This window comes from Sturnus vulgaris, chromosome 7 (assembly GCF_052056855.1).
Source record: "Sturnus vulgaris isolate bStuVul1 chromosome 7, bStuVul1.hap1, whole genome shotgun sequence".
Classification (NCBI taxonomy): domain Eukaryota; kingdom Metazoa; phylum Chordata; class Aves; order Passeriformes; family Sturnidae; genus Sturnus; species Sturnus vulgaris.
The window spans coordinates 16396482-16415311 of NC_142249.1; the positions used below are offsets into that span (position 1 = coordinate 16396482).

The 18830-nt window shown below is 37.2% G+C and overlaps 1 protein-coding gene across 5 annotated transcripts in view; it reads right to left on the reverse strand.

Moving 5' to 3' along the window:
- PARD3B (par-3 family cell polarity regulator beta) overlaps window positions 1-18830 on the reverse strand; it is a 398273-nt gene that overhangs the window by 369996 nt on the left and 9447 nt on the right. For all 5 annotated transcript variants that reach the window (XM_088167895.1, XM_014880259.2, XM_088167897.1 and 2 more), the window contains exon 2: window positions 3969-4070. In XM_088167895.1, the coding sequence (XP_088024021.1) occupies window positions 3969-4070 (102 nt within the window). The remainder of the gene's footprint in view (window positions 1-3968; window positions 4071-18830) is intronic.

Below are 18830 nucleotides of genomic sequence, written 5' to 3' on the forward strand. Positions count from 1 at the left end.
TCACAATGACTTACTTTTTTTATTCCTTCCACTCCTATAAAAAACCACCCCACACCACAGAATATCCCCCACCATTAGCAGCTGAACTGCCAACAAACAAGTCTCTGGAGAGCTTCAACCCACATCACCTCCTAGGATGACATACCTAATCTTTTGCACTGATCAGAAAATGTACCTTTACAAAAATTGTCAGCAGCTTTGCTGGCTCAACTGTAGCTACTACAATACTGCCCTTGCAAACACTGTCTTACAAAACAACACACAAGATACTCACAAAAACCAAAAAGTGCCAAGCAACAAGACACAAAAGCAAACAAACCTATGAAAAATATCTACAAAACAAAATCAAAACAACCCAAGCACTCTGACAGCAGACCACCATCTCCTATTTTGGAAGGGCTCCGCTAAAGAAGCACATCTATAAACATGTTTTGCTTGTATTTCATCCTGTCAAAATATGAACACATATATACATATAAAGTTTGACTGGAAGTGTATTTTCCCTGTAGACTTCTACATTTATTCAGAGAGCAGAACTGGTATGATCTAGGAAGCTTGTTGTCCTATAAATCAAAGCACATTCTAACTTAACACGGGTCTTCATTACATCCTCTTAGCATCCCCAGGTGTTTGCAGGTATACGAAAACATGATTCCACATAAAAGTCAGCAGCAAGGCTAGATGGGTACATTAAGTTTGTACGTTTAAGACATGTGCCAAGCACAGTGTTCCATGTATACAATGCTATGAAGGGAAACATTTTGTACTTCATCTTTTACACAGCAAAGAAATTTTTTCAGAACATTTTCTTGCTCAAGAATTCATTTCAAGGGCGAGAACTGTTAAGAACAGTATCCAAAGAGGATTCCTTTTATAACTTCAACATTCAAATCAGACAATTTAAATAGCATGTTCTTATTTAATTGACGAGACTTGGGGAATTTAATTACTTCTTCAGATTATCAGGACATGAACCAGTTGCTGGATAACTCACTGAAAACAAGCTATTTTAAAGCTATTCTATAAAACCATGTCAACTAAATTTGACATCCAATTCAGGCCACAGATTATTGCTGAGGCAACAGCAGCAAGAGGGACTCTCAGCCAGTAGAATTTCCAAAGCATTTTCCCATGACACCTTACCAAGCACATGTAATACTAATTTTACAGGCAATTAAAAAATGCCACTCTGTCCAGCATGCATAACTGTGCGGCTGACAGGTCTTAATACCATCCACTGAACTGCCTATTTGTTGAACTTTGATTAATTTGGAGCTCAAGAGGAAGTCAGGAAGTTAACATCAGCAGAGCTCAAAACCACTGTCACTCCCAGTGATGGGCACTACACATTCCAGCGCTGTTACTTCAGGGTTGGAACTTCACCGTTTATTCCATCTTTCAGTTCCCTCTCATTTGTTCACTAACCCACCACAGCACTTGCTGCTTACCTCATGAATAGTTGTGCCTCCTTAACAGTCTATTGTTAAGGACTGTCAAAAGCTTTTGAAATTCCAAATAAATTCTATCTGATAGCACTCTCACTGTTTTGTTGTCATAGTGAAAGAATTCAATAGATTAGCAAAGACATTTTCCTCTGAAGAAACTGTGCTAATTTACTGCTATCAAAGTATGATCTAGAGCAGATTATCTCTTCAAAAAGCACCAGCTTTCCTCTGCCACTGAAGAAGAGCTTAATGGCCAGCAGTGCCAAACACATCTTTGGTTAAAGGCACTGAGGTTAAGTGCAAGCTTATTTTTATAGTGACTGATTTAATGTGAACCTATGTCACTAGCTTGGATGCACAGCAAAGGATGACAAGGACAGGGGAGCAACAAACCTGTGGCCTCTTCATTTACCACATATACAGATAATCATAACCAAAGACAAGCAGAGCATAGGTAAATGTAGCAAAAATTCCTTCATCTATTCGGGGACTTTAAACACCAAATAAAATAACAGGTCAATCTGACCTGAATATCCCCTCCTTTTTTTCTTGGCAAAGCTTAAAGGTCCCCCAGTAGAGATTCTCAGAAATAATGCTGGTGAAGGCTCAAAGACCAACAGGCCACAATAAAGCTATCAAAACTATTTGTAAGCCTCTAATAGGGCTAGGTCTTTGGTATCAGATTATATCAAACTTTTTAAGTAGGTAGTATGGACAGCTCCTCACACATGCTATGGTGCAATTCCACTCTCAAATGAAAGAATTCTTCAACCTCTCAGACCACCAGATCCCTTACAGCATTCTCCCTTAATCAAAAAAATCTGTTTTTTCAGTGCAGCTGCTCTGTTCGGCAAGTCTCTTATCCCTGTTTCACCAAGCCATTCTGAAGAAGACAAGATGATAATGACACATCCCATGTAATTGAGAGGAATCAGAGGAAGAGAAATTGAGGAGTCTGCTGTATTTCCAAACCACACCAGACCACTTCAAAGAGTAAGATTCCAGTTTCCCAGCGAGTTTTCCCCAAGGCAGCCTCAGAGCCTCACTTGGCACTGTTATAACCGAGGAAGCTTAGACCCACAGCTGTGACCTAGAAGCTTATCAGCTGCACATACTCAACCAGTGACAGCCACCATCAAGGTATAGCAAAGGCTCTGGTCACAAGTTAAAAATTGCATAGCATATCAAATATTCTGTACATTGAGGCTCACATTTCCACAAGTGTTCCTCTATCAGTACTTTAAATAGAGAAAATCCTGGGTAAACATACTAATTTTCATTAACTAATGAGACCAGCAAAGCATTTCTCTTTGATGTAATATCTCATTTTATGACATCGTATGCTTATGGTCTTATCCGTTATACACAGTGGTTCCATTTCAGATCTCAGTCTTTTTGTCTCCAAACACTCCTGGAAAAAAAAAGTCTTAAGGTGTCTTAAGCATACTTTCTGTAAATATGGACAAGCAAGAAACACAAATATGATTAAAAAAAGATTATGTAATAAACATCATTCCACTGTTTTTAAGAATTCCAACACAAGCCACCTTAAAATGACACTGAAGTACACCCTAAACAATTTTCTAAGATACAAAGAAGCAGCATCCCATTAATCATAAACAAAATGTTCTGCTTCATATTAAGTCATCGAAAAATCAACACAGCATACAAAACTAGGAATTCTGTTTGCAATATACTAAATTATTTTTTAAGTCATCAAGCATATGGCACTTTAAATAGACAAAGCAATTTGTCTAAAAGCACAGGCATATACCAAATTTGGATCTTCAGTTTAAAGCCATTAAACATTTTTTCCTCTGATTTTATGAAGAAAAAAAGAAAGAGAAAATCAGCAAAGTTTTATAAATAATACCCCTCCCCCTCTGTGCTGAATAAGTCACCAGTAAGTTTCCCAAAATTAAATTTTTCTGACAATTAAAAATAAAATTAAAAGAGGTTTCTCTGCAGCTACTACTTCTCTACCTAGAAAGGAAATTGGTCTTATTTTAATTGAAATTTAGGGACACACAGCTTTTAAAATTAATAAGTAGACTACTTGGACTTTCAGTAGCAAATCATAGGAACTCCTCTCAAAATTTAACGATTGAAGTAGCTGTTCTTCTCAACATAGGATTTGTCTATTTCACCACACTTAACCATGACATTTGAACAATTCTCAAAAACTTAATTCCATGCAAAGGAAGAGACTATAGAAGATATTTTAAGTGGCATTAAAAAGTCTTGTAAAAACCATTCTTTCACCATGCTATTTGAATATAGATATAAAAAGAAATACAGAGCTTGAAAAGGTTAAGTCCTAAGTGAACTTCCAGGCTTTTCTTCTCACTACTTGGGTCATGCTTCCCACTCCCCCATTCTACTCCAGAAGGGGAGAGTTCCAGCAGTTATGGGCAGATGTATTTAAGAATATTTAACATCCACTTCACCTGCCAGATGTCCACGAAATGAGAAAGCAGCATTTGTTATTTGAAAAGACACGTAATATTTTCATGCAAGCTCTACCTTATCTTTGTCTTCCACAACATCTGCCAGCACATCATCTGGGTCCAGGATTCCTCCATCTGTATACTCCAGGTGGTGAATATTTACCCAGGAAGCTGGATCCTGGAAGACAGACACAAGACTTCTTAACCTACCCTTGCATGATTTTAGTGCTCTCAGACAAAGCAGTTTTGTATCCCACTTGTTTTCCCTGTACAGTGACAAGGTAGAAGATTGGAGCCACTACTCGAAATTGAAACTGAGAACAAATGAAAACTGCAGATGAAAAACAAGGCAATGCCCTACAGAACACTACACAAAAAAAATCTTTAAAACCTACATTTTTATTTCCTTACCGATCTTATTCTAATTTGAATCATAAATTAAAAATAAGAAAAAATTTTCTTTGTTTTACAATACTTTATAGATAGAATATTTGGGTTATTATCAGCACTAACATTTAAATAAATATATATAGGGATGGACATGTACCACTCCTGACAGGTTGTGGGGAGGTGTATCCATATATTTTTAGATAGAAATGATGGATGTGTTTTATGTTTCTCTGACGAGGCTGATAATCCTACTGTGGCAAAAAACCCCAAAAGAATAAATAAATCCCAGTTTGCTTTCACAAATACTGTCAAATTCCAATGCAACACTGTGTACCACATTAACAGGGAGCATATTAGCTCCCCAAAACTAATGCTTTCTTCATACATTATTAATTCCTTTACTTCAATAACCAGGAGTTCAGCCATCATTCCACTGAGCCTGAAGCCAAAAGGCTCAGAGTGTACTGCTCAACAGCAAATTCTCCCTGATGGCAAACAGAAAATCAGGGAGCAGACACACAGTCTGTAGCCACTGTCCCCAAAATACACCAGCTACTTGTGTACACAACTTCCACGTGGTATTTATGTCTGAAGTGTCTTAGTTAAGACTTATCCTTAGGACCAGTTATTGTGGTTTAATGAGCACATGGCAGCTCAGTGAGTCACAGTGACATGTTTGAGTACTCTGGTATCAGCACTGATGAACGCTGCATCTGCTACAGCACAATGAAGAAAGAAAACATGCCTGGTTAGTATGATAAAGCATATTTGAGTCCTCCATCAAATACTATGGAGAGTAGCCAGAATATGCTAAAACTGAGGGCCAGGAAAGGGCCATGCACACACAGCTTTGAGAAATGTTTCAGAAATGGACAAAAAAAGGTGATGACTGATGACCTACAACTGAGGGTTAAGAGTAACTAGATACAGTATGGCTGCATGACAACCACACAATTAAGCATCTAAAATTATGTCTATTTGTAACATGTCCATTTAATCTCTAATTTACCTTTTACTGCACTTATTTCATTTTGCAATGAAACCACCCATTTGTGAAACAGCAAATGTTTGTTCATTCTAGGTATCACAAGTTCAAAATTACAAAATTTAAGAATATAAATTAATATGCTTTTTTCTCTGCAAAGTGACAAAGTGTAGACAACTATTACAGCTCAAATTTCTATTTCTAAGCCTAGGGCTTAGGTATTTTTACCATAACCATAAAAGTCCAAGATGAAAAGGCAGAAAATAAATGTACCTTTATGCAATAAATAAGGTTAACTTAGATCATACAATTTACCTAATGTAGATACCTTGACAAAAGAGTGTAGTTTGACCCTACCAACAAACTTACAAAATATGATACTGTGAAATCAGAACACATCAGTAGCTACAGATGTTCCTCCTGAACCTTTTAACTGATGCAACCAAAAAGGTTTTAATAGTTAGCAGCACTAAATCAGCACAATTGAAAAACACTCCTCTTAACTGGGCAAACTTCTGCAGCTAACCTTTTTAGCTGAAGACACATTAAAACCTGTTGTATGTATTATGCTGTTGAAGTGTTAAGAATAAAGCTGAAGTTAAAAAATACACAGCTGAATATTTTGCTTTCAGTGTTCACTTCTATTTGTGATTCAGTAGCTGCACCAACACAGATGTGTCATTGAAAAAGAAACAAAGCAAAAACAAGTGTAAAACCCTATTGTCCCAACAGATTGCTGCAAGTTGGCAGGACACACAGTCACCCTAATCTACATTAAGCCTCACGAATTCCTCACCTTCTTTTACTCTGGGCCACAGCAAATACAGTAATTTAATTATTTTCATTAGTGGCAATATCAAGAGAACATCTCTAAAATAGTCTCAACAGAAGATGCCATCCCTCACCAATCTTTTGGAACAAGCACAGCCAATGTAAGATGCTTTAAAAGAAAACAATGACATTTCACACCGAAGTAGAAGAACTAAAGAAGAGCAGGATTCACAGTTTCTTTTGAAGAAAAACACTTCTTAATGATTTAGACACATACTGTGCCTCAGGTACATACAGTATGAACACACTATGACCTTCTGATCCCAAGGACTCCCCAATTACAATAACCAGCACAGACTACAGCAAGACTGAATATTCAGAAAAACAAATGTGAATGGCTTCTATTAGTGTATATGAACTTCATCCCTGAAAGTTAAATACCCATGCTGGGAGCAGGGAGCTTTTGATAAAATCGTTTGTTGGAAGCAAATAGTAGCTACTGCTAGATAGTCTAGGTGGAGGAGGTTCCCTCTACACAGTCACAAAAGTAACAATGCTTCACCTGACCAAAAAGCCCACTCAGCCATTCAAAACGATTTCCAAGTCAGAGAACATTTTCCGTTCTTTGGATGAACTCCAAACACTGCCGTGCATTGGATACGAAGTGTCCATACAAAAAATAAAAATACTTTTTAAAAAATCCTCCCCAAAATACAAAAAAATCCCAAAACCCAATGAAACAAACAAACAAAAACCCCCAAACCAACAAATCGACAACAAAAAAACTTTCTAAAATCTATATATCTATTTCTTCTGTTTCTTTACTCACACCAAGAATCCATTGCACATTATTTAGAGCCCAAAAGGAGTAGAACAGGTCCAAAACATAACTGTGGTACATCCAAGGTAGGATCATTACCAGAGAAAATGAAACTTGCTCAGGAAAAGGATCACTCTATTTTTAGGTTCTTATGCTTTACTATGATGGAACAATCAAAACGAGCATCAAGAACACTTCAGGTCTCCATGTGTTTTAAAACTCCTAGGCAGGAGATTGCCTTTCTAAAGGAGCAGAGTAACTTTATACTTCATAAAGTCGATTACTGGAAGTCTTGCAAAACAGAGAGTTTGCTGATTCTGCAGTGTTTTCTGAATGGTCTAAAGTCAGAACCCAGTAACAGAGATGACAGGCGGTGTGAAGGGTCAGTGCCAGACAGCTCCAGTGAAATAACACTTCTTACCTGCTGAAAGCAGCAAATGCTGGATGACATCCCATTTTTGATCAGAGAACAGACTGATCACAGGCAGACTTACTGAAAAAGCACTTGCTGAGAAGCTATGAAATATAAAGTAAAAAAAGTCTAACAACTGTATTCTAAAATACTAGGACAAGTTTTGGGGTCTTTTTTAGCTAATTGATTGCTGTTTCTTTAAGTTTCTCTAGCTTGAGACTGAAATCTTATCCTAATGAATGAGAGTGTCTAGAATGATTTTTCACAGTATCTTCTTAATCATCACCATTAAAAGTTGACATGCTTACAAAGAAATACTTAGCTTTGAAAAACAAAAAAGTCTCTTGTAAAAATAAAACACTAACAGTAGCCTGGCAGCTCTAGGCAGCATTCAGGTATGGTTGCCTGAATATCTATGCTCCTAAATGCTCTTCTATTAAAAAGTTCATCTTGAAGTAAACACAACTACAGTTCAAAAAAACCTAGCATCACAAGTGGGGAGAAGTTTTCTTACAGCACAGTACACAACCCTTAGGCAGAGATTCAGCTGAGGTACAAACCTGTAAAAATCTACTTAAAGAAAATGTATTACTAAGTTACCTGGTATAATTCATAACAGCACTTGGCAAATGAATATTGAACAGTTACTCTAATGTGCATTTTACCTTAGGGCTGCAAGTCATGTTTGTGCTTAACATCAAGCCACTTAAAAGCTGTTTATCATCATTTCCTTTATGTGTGGGAGAACACTTTAGGAATTACTATGCAAATATTTACCAAATGTTAAATTAAAGCCAGGTCACATGAATGCACAAGTGCAATGTAGGCAGAGAAGTGACATAAATTTTAAAAAATGGGTTTGACATTCATGTTGTCACAGAATCCTGACTTAGCTGTTGCCACCTAATACAACACCATCACTGTTCTAAAACAGGTTCAAGATTCTTCTACACATTTATTTTCAGTCAACACATACACATTCAAATGAAAGACCAATCAATCTATAATTATAGCACTCCCATTTATTGTTAGGTTTTTATATAAATCTACAGATTCTGGCACATTTTTAACATACCCAAAAGTTGGAGTGCATTCTTGATTCTTTTTGTTCCCAACTTGGACAGAAAAGTATCAGTCTCCTTTTCTGAAACCTAAGCAACATACTTCATAAATGTTACAGTCCACATTGGGTATTTGATTGTTAATGAGCAAGAGAATCCTAAGAAATTTAAATATGTTTCAACTGACCATCAATAAAATAAACACCACCACGTAACAATCTGACAATTATTGTTTGATGCTGTATCTTGTTCCGCTGTCCAAAATGCATAAAATTAATACCAAACCCTATACTGGAATTTTTAATTTATTATAGTAACAATAGGATGCTCTTAAAAAAAAAAAAAAAAAAAAAAACAGAACTAGGACTGAGTAATTATTCCTCATGCTGCTATTTCTGAAGTACCTCCACATCAATGCTTCACTAGAGCAAACAGACTTGAGTGAAACACAGCATAAAAATGGAAATCATATATGTCTGTTCCACATACACAACAATAGAAAAAATGCTAGGTCAAACTTGGGGAAAGGAGCAACCTCTGGCCACATTGTCTTCTGTCATTTAGACACTGTAAAAGTAAAATTAAAAATCCCATAATCATAAAACATTTTCTGATTAAGGGATATTTTAGGTTAAGGTCAGTAAAAGAGGTATTCTACCATTAATCATTCTTAGACTATAAATTGCAATGTGATGTATTACCTCAATATATTAAGTAGTATTTAATTATTTCCATAAGCATTTTAAGGCTACACAATGTATCATTATGCACAGCCAAACAGCACTGAGTATTAGTTACTTTCAGATCACAGCCTGGGGAGCAGAGCACAAAAGGCAACTTGGAGAGGAACATAGGGAAAAGATTGGTCACAGCCTCAAACTTCATCTCCAAATCCTCCTCAGAGTTGATCACTGAATTAGAACAGCCTTAACCATTTCTGGTTTGCTCACCAAAACCACCTCCAAACAAGTCTGAAGTGGTACTTTATTCAAACTTCATCTCAACTGCCACCAACAGGGCTGCCATCTTCAGCTGCAGTAGAGGCAGGGCTCTGTTTTTACAGCAATATGAATACTGAGTCTCCAAAATCAAGAGCTGATCACAAAGTAAACATTTGCACACTACAGACTATCAGTCTGGAGCTGAACAGTTAGAGCTCAGCAACACCACAATACAGGTGCATTGATGTCCTTGTACAACCTAAGAGAAACCCCCAAGAAAAAACCCAAACACCCCAATATGCATCGCACCCCATCCTTACAGCAGGCAAGCAGCCACCACTTCTACTCTCTTGATATACACAAATATAAAATTGTATCACTGCATTCAATACTGTAGGTTACAGACATAACATCTTATGGAATAAAAGGAGTCACAAGAAGCTTCTGTACAAATCAAAGATGAACAGCTACCTCACAAGAGATTAAGCCTCTTCCAGATATTACTGAATGCAGCAGTTCCTGGCACAGACCTGACCTGGATAAGCCTCCCTATATGAAATACATGAGTATACTTCATACACACATATACACATTTACACACACACACTTTTAACTGAGTACAAATTGGATCTTCTTTTCACAAACTTCAAAAAATAGAGAAAAAGCAATATTTAGGTATCACTGCTCAGGAAGCTTCCAGAGCTTAGTTTACATTAACACATTACAGAGCACATTACAAATTCAAATTTCTAGGACTCACTGTTGAAAAAAACTCTTACCTCTAATTAATTACATTGTCTTTATGGCATAACATTAGCCAATACATTTTCAGTCCTTTCCAGTTAGAAATTCAAAACCAGCAGAAATCTTTAAAATAACACAAGGAAGAGAAACATGCTACAACACAGTGAGATAGTAAAAAAAATCCCGGTGTATTTCATAGTGCTACTGCTCTCCACCAAAACTCTGACTCCACTTGCATTAGAAGTGAAAATGCTGCAAGATGCTAGAGAGAAGATAAAACTTCTTTATAGCCTTCTACCAGCTGGAGTGACACACATTCTCTCAAGTTATTAATATTTAAGAAAGATCTATACTGAGTGAACTCAAAGATAGAAATTAAAGCTGAGGCAAGGGCAAAGGACCAGGTAGTCTGCTCAGAGAAGCTGCAGAAACTGCTTTTAAGCATCCAGAAATAAAACTACAGAAAACACAGAAGGCCATACAGCAGAAATAGTCTTAGAAAGGTGACTGTAAGGGATGATTCCTAATCTGTCCTCCAGACAATATAAAGTACTATAAAAATAAAGCCACACAAGAAAGAATCTTTGGGGAGGAATTCTACCTTGGGGGGGTTGGGGGGGAGGTGACAGGGAACAGAAGGAAGATCATTGCAAGCAATCAAACTTGTGAGTACATGGAAGACAAAGCTCTTTGCCTTTCACAATAAATACAGCAGGTCTAACAAGCTTTCAAACCTCATGCCAAAACATGACCACAAGAAGTAACACCAGTCGAAGCTGTTATAGCTGTGATGTTTTGCTTCTGACCAAAGCACATATTTTGATTCTTTTTTAGATAGGTTAGGAAGTTTTCCTCACACAGTAAGATAATACAGAAGAAATTTTACTCCTCCTAAAAGGAATAAATTAAATATTCAAGTATGAGGTGAATTAAAGATTATTTTCTTCAAAACAACACAACTTCTCCTACTGTTTAGAAAGAAGTCTTTTCAAACTGTAATAGAGGAAACTATTCCCTGTAAACAAGCTATTTTAAAAATTAAAACTAATTTTATGCATTTTCATATGCACTAAATTTTTGTTCAGATTCATTCATTTTCTCTCTTAATACTAGTTGTGGAAAACATATTCTTCCCTCAAGCACTTTTTTTTCTAATCATGATCTGATATGATACAGCCAAACAGTAGAAAGTAGAAAAGGAGTTCTGAAAAAACAGTGATTTACATAAGATCACTTTCATTATTCAAATTTTAAAGTTTCTGACTTTGAAAGTGCTAAAAATCTGATGTCAAAAGGAGAACTAATCAGGTCAGTAGAGAAACCTTCATCTTTGTCAGAAAGGCTGGGTTTATCTCAGTACACTTGCAGTTCTTGCACAGTCCAGTCACACTGCCTTGCTGGCCCTTAAGGATGGCAAGAGCACAAAATAGACAATCAAACAATTCATGCACGAGGCCTCTGGACTACTACAAAAACAATCTGCTATCCATCCTGAGAAAAGCAGAAAAAACTTATGCTCTTCCCAGGCACAACCAAAAAGCAGAGCTTCTTTTCAGTCTTTGGAATGGGGCCTAAAACAGCACAAGTACAGATCATCATCAGCTTCATCTTTGACATGCTAAATGGCCCAAAATACCATTAGTCCATCCCTAGACAGAGGGACCTAGGATACTTCTTGATCTTTAGCCATTTTCAAATTATTATGCTCTGAGAAATTAACAGGACCAAGTATTATCATGACTAGTAGTCAAAACACAACAGCAAGGACTGATGATCACTTCTTTCTGTCTTCACCCATTCTCTTCACACCACCATATACCAAACTTCATTTTCCATGTATGAAACTCATCCTTGCATCTTTTTCCTTCTCTGATTAATTTTCACACACAGTTAACACATTCTGTTTTCCCTGGGAAGACAAAACTCAAAGAGTTAGTTAGTGGTTATAAGAGCCACCTTGTCACAGCAAGATGGGCTTAGACATCAGAGAGCTCTCAAGGTGAAGATGTGAGCTACAAGGAACCCAGCTTATATTTTATATACAGAGTTTCATCTGTTAAAGATCCTGGCCTTAGATCCTAGTAGACAAACCACAGAACATGAACACAGTGAAAGGCCTTCCTTCACCCAGCCTATAAAACAAGGGGAGCACAGTGAACAGGACTCTTCACTTGAGTCATTCGACACTTGCATACTGTAGGGCACCGCAGAAGGAAGGACAGGGAGTCTCCTCTGGCAAACAGGGACTACATTTCTTGTCCTTTAGCCATCTTTACATCATTATGTTTTGAGAAATTACTAGGACTGTGTACTAATAATAAAGTCTTCATTTTTCACAAGGCAGGGAAGGTACTTCACTATCATCAGAAAGGAGAAAAGAGAGTTGGGTTATCCTAACAGTTGAATAAGCAGGGGGGAAAAAAAAAAATACCTATCTCCCATATTCAGTCTGAGGAAGAAAAAAGAAAAAGTTGCTGTTATCTATCATGGAATTCTCTATTTCACAAAGCACAGGCATATAAATCCAAAATGACCCAGATTATTTCACCTAACACTCCAACTTTTACTTGATTTGCAACACTGGAACCCTTCAAAAATAAAAGTATTCTGATTTTATACTGAACTTGAATGAAAAAACACTCTGAATATAGCTGTCTGAATATTACCTGAATAAAATATGATGCAGAAAATACATCAGTAGAGGATCACATACCCAACCTTTACATTACACTCCAACATTTAAGAAGACCATTGCAGTGAAGACCAAGTATGTCTGTCTTGGTTTTACAAAGGAAGCTGGAGATACACATTTAGACACAGGTCTATACACTACAGTTGTAACAACCAGCCAAAACCTCCCCTTCAAAGCCTCAGTTAAAACTGGATCACACTGTATGCCAGGTACTGAATCTAAGATAACTACACAAATGTAAGAATATAATTGCAAACTGATCTTCAGTTATAAACTAAGAATATCCTTTTGCTTTTCAAGTCCATTACACAAAAGTTCCAGAACAAAACACCTCTAAATAAACCTACAAGATTTTAAGGCTTACCTTTCATACCCCAAGTCCTCCATGCCAAATATTATCTACAATATTCATAGTATTGTTATGCTAATAAGCAAACTGCTACCCAGCTCCAGGCACCTGGCAAGTAATTAATCAGCACTGAGTGAGGCTTTTTGTTTGATTACCTAAAGATAACAGTGGGGGGGGCTAAGGACTACAGCCATGATTTCTCAAAATCCATCATGAAGTGGGCAGACAGAAGTATATATTCCTTCAAACTGTCATACATTTTTCACACAAAAATGAGAGGGGAAAAAAACTTAAGAAAGTAAGAAAGGCATGTGTATAAGAGTAGTGTATTTCAAAAATAAAGTCCACCTTAAGTGAGTGAACAATGCTATTATTTTGCCAATAAAAACTGATGATGCCTTAAATGCAAATCATTCAGTATAGTTACAGATAAAAAACTAGGCTGGCTGCAAATTAACACAACTCAAGTTTGTAACATGCTCAGCACTGAAGGATACCAGATCTTCAACAAAAAATGATAAATGGTTCACATCTCCAAGGGCGTCCAGCACTTCAGCTCTGGTTCGAGAAACCATCTAAGATTGTTTTGTTTACAACTGTTGGCCCTTTCTTTGATAAAGTGATCAATGCATTTGCAGCTGACACAGGACTGCTTATCAGAAGCAGCTGGGACCTTCAAAGACGTGACAGAGTACCACCAGACTCTAAACAAAACTGAATACAAATGCCTGTAAGACAATGCAGACCAAGCATGCTGGAATGCTGTCAAACTTTAACATAAACTGAGCTTTAGACAAAACTCAAGAAAAAAATCATATTAAATGATAGAAGCATATCCATAATTCCTCATAGAAAGCCATTAGATATTTTTCAGAATTCCACAGAGAACAAACAGCAAAACTTTTCTGCTGCAGTACCACCCTATTTCCTGTATAAGTCAACCACCAAGAGACTGGAGAGGACTTTTGCCAAAGACTGCCAGATTTGCAGCGTCAGTAGGACCAGCCAGAGCCCAGACCACCACTCCCTTCTCACACATCCAAAGCTGGTGCATTTCAGAAATGTTACCAACTCCCACTGGTGCCACTGCCCATATCAGCTTTAACCAGCTCTCTCCATGCCCTCTGAACATCCCCTAGCAGGCACAGCTCACTGCTCTCCTTAGAGGGGAGTTCAGTGTGGACCCGGGGTCTCTTTCCTCACTCACAAAAAAGACATGATCTTTCACAGTACATTCAGCGATTGTGCTCCAAAATCAAGCCGTAAGGGACAATCATAGGCCCAGTGCTATAAAGATGCTGAGACAGCCAAGTTAGTTTTAAATAGCCAAAGCAGTAGAAACATTTGAAAATGTAAGAAGAGTCCCTTTGAGGCAGAAGAAAATTCATTACAAATGAAAACGGGAAAAAAAAAAGAAAGAGGAAAAAAAATGAAAAAGGTGGTGGTAGAAAGTAATAGACTCAAAATTGGCTGTGCAGGGAAGGAAACAAAAGGGTTTAACCATACAGGTTTTGGAGATAGGTTTGTAGGTCTGTACTAGATGATGCTGTAAGCTATGTTGTTCTCATGTGAAACACTAAACTCACCAGCTTCCCTCCTCCCTTTGCTTCTCTGGAGAAAAAACAGTTGGGTCAAGAATATTCTGAACACACAACTAACAGTCAAGCACTGCCTGATTCCATAAAGCCTAACCAGCTTCAGTGGTTCTGGCTATTGTTCAAAAGAAAATAATCAGGAAGTTTAGAAAGTAATACAAATATTTAGCAGTTTAATATTACACTGTGGGGATTATTATATAATCTGCCATATTTTGTGCTGTATTAATAAAATTTGTATCATCACAGCACAATGTAGTTAAGTTTCAGTATTTGACTTCCAAGATACAGAAAACACACCTATTGAACAGCTGAAACAACCTCTACCTTTAAACATATTGCCAGAGCCAAGTGATGAAACCCAAACAAGGCCTCTGAGAACAACTTCCACCTTCACCTGACTGAAATACAGAACCTGCCAGAATTAATGTATCCTCAAAACTTGATGCCATATGCCTAACCTCAACATGAGGTGGATTTTGGCTGGATAGAAAACAGTGAAGAGAGTCAGATTATCCAGTTTTTCATTGAAATTTAATACTAATGTGCATAAGGGTTTGTCCTGCCCTGCCTTTATCCCAAAGGGCTGCTTTCTTCTGCCATTTCAAGTGTCTTCAGGAAAACAGAATCACAAAAGAGTTGGGAAGAAACATCTTCACATATTTCAGAGGAAAAAAGAATGCAGCAACAAAGTCACTGCAGAACAACTAACAGACAGGTAGGTCTAAGTCAGTCAAGCACAACATTTAGCCCAGATGTGAAAAATGACACCTGAGGCACATGTTCCAGTTACTGCTTGGTAGCAACTTTCTCCAACCCACAGCCTGCAAGGGGGCCATATGGAAAAAAAACCCTTCTTCCACAACTTGAATCCAGCCAGTACAACCCCCCAATAAAGTAAAAATGAAAACAGCTGGTAAGCAAACTTATTTAAATGCTGTATTTGCATATCTTTTGCATCAGTCCTGAGATGCCATTACAACCTTCATTTTCATTTGCAGCTTGATGCCATCCATCACAAATACAAATGAGTCCAATTTACTTTTCAGTCAGCCACCTCATTCATTCTCTTTGCACTCCAGAACTGTACTCACACACATTAGCTCCACATATTATGCCGTGTTCGAGGATCAACAGAAATAAGAAGCAAAATTAAACAAAGATCTATTGCAAACGCCTACACCTCAGTGGACATAACATAGCCATTATGCACAAGAATGCTCAACCCTCACCATGTTATAGGAATGTTTCAGCACAATGCACTGTCAATGGGACTTGCAGAGTAACAGTTCCCAGTAAGAGATTATTGGATACAGTTCCCAATTCTCACACACAAAAACACGAAGAAGTCCCGTCACTGAAAATTCAGCTACAAGATGCTGAAGGCTTTCAACAAAGTAATTTGGTCTACTTCCACGAAATTTTATCACTATATGCAGTGCCTGAAAAGGAAACCAGCACGTGCAATGAAGCAGTTAATTCTCTTTAAATGGTTACTAAGGACACTGCCATTGTCAGTTAATAGAAAAAAAATATAACATAAGAATTTACTGGTCTAATGATCACAAAGTAAGTGATTTGGACTCCTACAGAGCCTGCAACAGCTTTGGCTGCATTAGTAAAGCTATCTCTTACACTAACTATGACACTAGGCTCAAAGACAAAAACACAAAGAAAACCCCCCAAGGAAAACAGCCTTAAAATCCATTAGGTGTGCTTCAGCTTACAACAGTATTTAACAGTTTGATCATTAAACTGTAGCTTGTCTCTTTCAATATGAACTCCACCATCATGAAAATATCATTCAAATTCACCATTTCAAAATTAAATCTAGCTTTTTTCTTCCTAGTTAAAAGAAACCATCCCACAAAGCCTCCATCAAAACTTTTCTTCCCAGATTGCAGAAAAGTATTTTTTCACTAACAAAAACCACTATCATGAAACTTATCACACACAAAGAAACAAAGATCTTTCAAAACTGAAACAACAACATTTTGCAGAGTGTTAATAGTCTGCTATAATCTATTTCAAAATTACTTTGGTCTGCACCACGGCACATAGAACTAAGGCCTGCACTATCAAGTCTGCTTATGAACACCAGTATCCTGGATTTTGCTAAACGATCAAGTTGGGCTTTTTTTTACTCTGAAATCCATATTGATAAGCCAAATAGTTAATCTCTAAATACACAATGCATAAAAGAGATCATTTCAAACCAGAAAAATGGAAGACACTTATAATCACCACAGCATTCACATTTGAATGACAGCTAAACATAAAGACACATCAAGCATTCAGCCATCTGGAAAGAAGATGTTTTGTTTTTTTTTTCATATTGTCTATTCTCAAAGCCTTAAGGCAAGAGTCAGAGGTTGACCAGAACTTCCATTTAGTGAGATGCTCATTTCCTATCTAGAGCCATTAACGAATTGCACTATGAACAATAAGCCAGACTCCTCTACTTTCACTGCATTCAAAGGCAGGTGTGTCACACCAGGACAAACAATGTATGCATACTGCCAGATGTACTTCATATTTGGAACACAGGAAGCTACCAAAAAAATCTACCTAGTGTTTTCCTAGTGCCTTGGAAGATTGCTTATTTAATCAAACGATGATAGCAATTAATATATATTTTGTTATACCAGATGAAAAAGAATATGATACACACATAATTGCAAAATTCCTGATATAGAAATAAAAACAACCAAAGTATGGATTCAGGTACCATTCACTACTTAAACGGTAGTGAATATTGCTGCAGAAAAATAAACAAAAAAATCACACTGCAAGCACAGCTAGCAGAGACCCGGGATGACCAGGGGAGGATGCAGTCCAGCTCTAGCATTACATCTTTAATAATACATGAAAGGCCTAATAAGAAAAAAACCCCTGAATGTACAAACACAAACCATCTACTCCTTTCACATTCTCACTTGCAGCAATTACTCCCCCACAACACACAAAATTCAATTTAGATGGAAAACTACCTAAACCAACATTTTCCATACCCAGGGATTAAGGGGCCAACAGTGGTATATTGTGATCCATCTTACTCCAAGTGGAAGTACGTGAAAAGGAGAAGCATTCAGAGCAATTCTGTTGACAGTTTGAAAAAGTAAGTGGATTGAACAGAACAGTAATCACAAGGAGGAGAACACCCTTAAAAATAATATATTTAAAATGCACAGGTCATGAGTGTTCTTCTAGGCATTTATGAGGTATGATGAGTTTTTAGAGCAAAAATTAATTCTTAATTTTGCTCTTCACGGAGTCAGTGGTTTCCATGAGGGTTTTTCAGGTAAAGTTAGTACCTCCTATCAGTCAGCAGCTGAATGAGAGCTATCCAAATAACTGCTCCTGAAACATTAATACAGAAGACTTCTCTGGATTTTTACATGCAAATCTTCCTGCCTCACACGGAAGAGTCATAATTTATCACTGAAAAACCCTAATATTAAATTATTTTTTTCACACACACATGTACTTTTCTTAAAAAAAATTGCATCTTCCTTTTTTATTACAATCTAAACAACACCTGCATCATGACTACTCCTATGCAAATGCTGGTCTTTATGCACAATATTGAAATGTCAATGAACCTTCTCATTTCTGTCACCCAAAACAACTATTTCAGGTTTCCAGCTCTTCAGGGAGTATTCTTTTTGTAGCTTATAATGCCAGGAACTCCTGAAACATTTGGTCAGGATACATTTATTACAGCCAGCAGGGGAAAATTAACTGTGAATTGGCAGCAGCTTGGTTTTTCAAATGAGCTTTATTCTGTAGGAGCTGAGCATGTTAACTCCCATCACTCTTTGAAAAATTTCAGCAAGTCTTTCCACCCTACACAAGACACGGGAAGATTCGATTGAAGAGAGCAATCACCTCTCCAACGTTCTATTCTTTGAGCAGACAAGGAACAGGTTGAGAGGCACCAGTAACAGAAGCTGACAGTCAAATTTCCAATATTACTAAAAAAATACGCATCTGTTAAATAAGGTAACCGTGAGAAACAGACTTCTAAAAAATACACATATTAACCAAATTGTGTCTATTACTACACTGTTGTAACCTATTCTATAGAATGGGGAGGGCCGGGGGGAGCAACCCGGAAAAAAATACAGAATTTCTATAGAAATCTCAAAGTGAGTAACCTAAAGAAACTACAATTTAAA